Here is a 4,166-nt window from a genome sequence, read left to right as displayed (position 1 = left end):
TACGAAAATATGGAAGAAACATAAATGCGTTTGATCTTGTATTGATACTGTTGAAGCTTATTATCAAATGATACTGATGATTGACAATAAATTGTATGTGAAAGCTGTTTTTGGTAGGTAACAGAATCTTTTATGGACTTGTAATCATTCACTTTTAGCAAGAGATGCTGTTGGCAGATTAATATTCTTTTTGTGACTTGCTTCATTATTATCTTTAATGGTTCATCCTCGGCGGTTGTAAAGTCGTGATGAGAAATGGTGAACATGTCTCTCCTCCATCTTCTCCCAAATCCTTAATCCTTCTTATAAAAAATCCATCTCCTGCCAAGAAATCGAATATCACCTAGATCAGCATCAGTTACCTTAAATTTAAACAAAAAATAGAAAACCAAAAGGACAAGCATTGCATGGACAAAAGAAGAAAGGAGGAGGAGGAGGAGGAGACCAATAGCACAAAATTTCTTTTCAATTTTAATCTCTAGCCATCACACTAGGGGTGGTAATTTTCGACACGACCTGAAAACACGACACGAACCTAACACGAAATTAAGGGGTTTGGGTTTCGGTTTCGGGAATTCGGGTCAGAATCGAGTTGAACCTGATGAACCCGAAAAGAAAACAGGTCGATTTCGGATCAACCCGTGGTGACCCGATATGATCCGTTTATGAATTAAAAATAATTTAATAAACATAAAAATAATTTTATCTAACTAAACTAAGTTATTCTTTTTTTCAAAGGCATTAATTACTTAATCCTAAATGAATTTATTTAATTTGTGTGAAGTTGAAATTATTATATTTGGACAAATAATATATTATGTTAATTTTTACTTTTATATTGTTTTAATTTATTTTATATTTTGTTTGGGATAAAACACTTTTACGGTGTTTAATTTATTTTAGATTTGGTTTGGAATTATTTATTTAAATTTTTATTACTTGATTATGTAATTAGTTTTGTGAGAAATTAACTTTATTAGAAATTACAGTGATAAATTAATAAATTAAAATTAAATTTCGGGTCATTTCGGGTCGACCTGCCAACCCGTCAACCTGAAATTTTCGGGTCGGGTCAATATACCTAACCCGTCACAGGTTGACGGGTTGGGTTCAGGTCAATAGATTTTCTGACGGGTCGGGTCAGACCCGACCCACCAACCAGATTTGGACCCGAATTGCCACCCCTACATCACACTAAGATGAAGCTTTTTTTTTTTTTTTTTTCAAGTTTTTTTATGAGAAGGATTTTAGGAGGGAGAAGCAACCTCATCAAAGAGGGAGAGGAGCCGAAAGAGTCGATTTTTTTTTTAATCGGCTGAAATATGTCCACTAGTAATGCATTTAACTTGAGTTGATTGTTTTGGGAGTTCAGAGGAGTTAAAACCAACTATATTAGTTATTACCAGCATTTGAAGAGGACAAGTGGTGTGTAACATGAGTGCTACACTTGTAAGTGTAACAAGAGATCTATAGTCTATGAAAAGACATCAATTGTGAAGTCATTATTGAGGGAAAAAAAGTTTTTTGTTTTAAAAAAAATCATCAATTAAAAATACAATGAATATTGAATTATAGTACAAACTCACTCTTATTCGACAAATTACATTAAGAAAGCTGCAAAACATAGGCTGAGTGAAAATCATACTGACATGAGACTCACATAATTAAGTACAAATTTAGGCACTTCAACAGGAGGCTTGACACAGTTGTACTGCATAGAAAAAGTTTGAGTTATATTTGAGCAGGATATTACGCTTGCCCGTCAAGTTGATCCTAATAACAAGAAGTGAAATCAATTAGGACCATATTCTAGTATCATGAAAGGCTTAATGAATCAAATAAAGAACAAATGACTGAGTGCATATCTTAAGGTGGAGATGCTAATAAACAAAAAGAAATTATTCTGAGAGGCACTTGCCCGTGCAACTTGTGACTTTATAAACTTGGTTTAGTTGAAGAAAGGGCAATAATAATGGATTATATATATATATATATTATAAGATGACGAAAAGCAAAGTCATGATTTTGGCTCCAACCAGTGACGGAGCCAAATTTTTTTTTTCAGGGGTCAAAATTTGTCTAACAAAATTTTCTTAATATGCTGTGTTCAAAATAATTTTCATTCATTTAAATATATGACATTTAAAAATATCAAATATTAACTTTAATTATAAATGCATGTAAAAATAAATAAATAAACTTTTTAAGAAAAAAATTAATTCAAAGGTGGCTAATATATATATATATATATATATATGAATTCTCATAATATAAACTAAAATTGTAAAAAATTAGGAGGGGCCAATTCTATTTTATACATATATTTACACACTATAAACTAAATTTTTCAAAACTTAGGGCCATGCCCCCATCAGCCCCCTAGCTCCGTCATTGGTTCCAACCATAAATTGAAGTAAAGTTCCGAAAAGAAACTAGAATTCTGGACAAGAGAGAGGTGCCTGATTAATAATAATCCCCTCGGTAGACAGTATAGGTGGCAAACCAACCCACTTAACTAAATTTACCCATACCCATTCATGAATAGATGGGTATGGGCATCTTAAATTTTTATATATGGGTATAAACGGATTACCCAATAATACCCATTTATTAAATAGGTATTATTGGGTAACCCATCAAACCCAATTAACGAATTTAGAATTCTCTTCCCCCACCCATTTTTTTTTTCAAATTTTTCATTTTGTCATGATGTTAACTATTTTTGTTTCATTATTATTATTATCTGTTGGTTTTATCTTGTTATTTTATTTTGTCTTAGTTTGTTAACTTGCTTATTTTTCAGCATTACCAATTTATGATAAGTTAACCTCTTTTCTTATCTTTTTAAAATGAAAATTTTAATTTATATATGAAAAAAATGTTAGGGATTCAAATTTTTTGGATTAAGTTTTTATATTAACTTTAATAGTACTTACTTCACATTTTTATATTCTTATTATTTAACCATTAAATAATATGCAATTATCCGACATAGAGTATAAATGAAAAAAATTGGTAATTAGGCTTATTGAGTATTATAGGTAAATATTTAAAACTAATGATGGAGAGCGGTATAAATTGATAACTTAGTTTGCAAAAATGAATTTAAATGAGTTTACAAAAAGTTAAAATAAATAGGTTATAAATGAGTAATTGGGTTACTCAATTCATTTTTTGACTTACTCATTTATACCCATCTAATTAAACGGGTATAAATGGTTTGACTCACTTATACTCATTATTCATTTTACCCAATCTAAATCCGTCCAAATCACCCATTTTGATACTTCTAATGGACTGGAGGACCGATGAAATAATTAAAATACGGAGAATGTCAGGGGTCAAATGCGTCCGGCATCCGTTGACAATAATGGAGGGTATGTGGGAGACTTTGTCAAAATCCTGTCTCTGATCTGCACCATTTACCGCTTGGATCCTGTTTGTGAATCGCTCGGGCATCGACACAACTATCAACTCTTTCAGGGTTTTAATGTATCTCAATCCATTCGGAACTATCTCCAGCTTTGGACAACAATTAATCATCAAGACCGAAAGGTTGGGCATGGCTCCTTCGTCAACAATCCACTTCACCAAGTTCGTTAGACCAAAAAGACGAAAAAATCTAAGTTGGCCAAAACCTGTTGCCTTGCACCTCATCTCTTTCCCGAGAAAAGATTCATATGCCAAGAGGAGTGACCGTTGATTAGGAAGCCTTTCCAGTGTTTTCATGGGATCTTCCTCTATCTCGATTTCTGTTAATGTCATGTCAACAAGGCTTGCATACATGTACTGGGCATCGTACTTGGGGAAATTGGCCATGGGACCCTTTACCTCTAAGACTTGAAGATTGCGACGAGAGAAACATTGACCAACAACATCTGACAAGTTCTCCTTGGTTAAGGCTGCGGTGGCTGCTGAATCTCTTAGAGACAATGCTTAGGGATGTGCTACGTGCGTGGTCTGAGTTTGACATCAATCTATGTATTTCTGTGGGGAAGTGCTCGTCAAAGTCCATGTCCAGTTGTCCACCACTGCTGATAGAACTCGAAGGTTCTTCAACGTGGATATATCTTGAGATGAACAAGAAAGAGGACACAAGTTTTCCAGTATCTCAAGCTTGTCCAATCCCTTGAGTCGCAACTTTTTGCAGAACAAATTCAGCTTTA

General features: G+C 33.2%; 1 protein-coding gene across 1 annotated transcript; it reads right to left on the bottom strand.

Annotated features, from left to right (window-relative positions):
• Nucleotides 1-3,225: 3,225 nt before the first annotated feature.
• Nucleotides 3,226-3,819, bottom strand: LOC140008710 (probable disease resistance RPP8-like protein 2). The gene has a single exon (XM_072053564.1). The coding sequence runs from the start codon at nucleotides 3,817-3,819 to the stop codon at nucleotides 3,226-3,228; it is 594 nt and encodes a 197-aa protein (XP_071909665.1).
• Between the last annotated feature and the right edge of the window lie 347 nt (nucleotides 3,820-4,166).

The sequence above is a fragment of the Coffea arabica genome, chromosome 6c (genome assembly GCF_036785885.1).
Source record: "Coffea arabica cultivar ET-39 chromosome 6c, Coffea Arabica ET-39 HiFi, whole genome shotgun sequence".
In the NCBI taxonomy this organism is placed as follows: domain Eukaryota; kingdom Viridiplantae; phylum Streptophyta; class Magnoliopsida; order Gentianales; family Rubiaceae; genus Coffea; species Coffea arabica.
This window is presented reverse-complemented; position numbering and strand designations above follow the sequence as displayed.

Bases quoted from the DNA above. Each gene is read 5' to 3' on its own strand.
- LOC140008710 (XM_072053564.1), bottom strand. From the start codon at position 3,819: ATGGCCAATTTCCCCAAGTACGATGCCCAGTACATGTATGCAAGCCTT.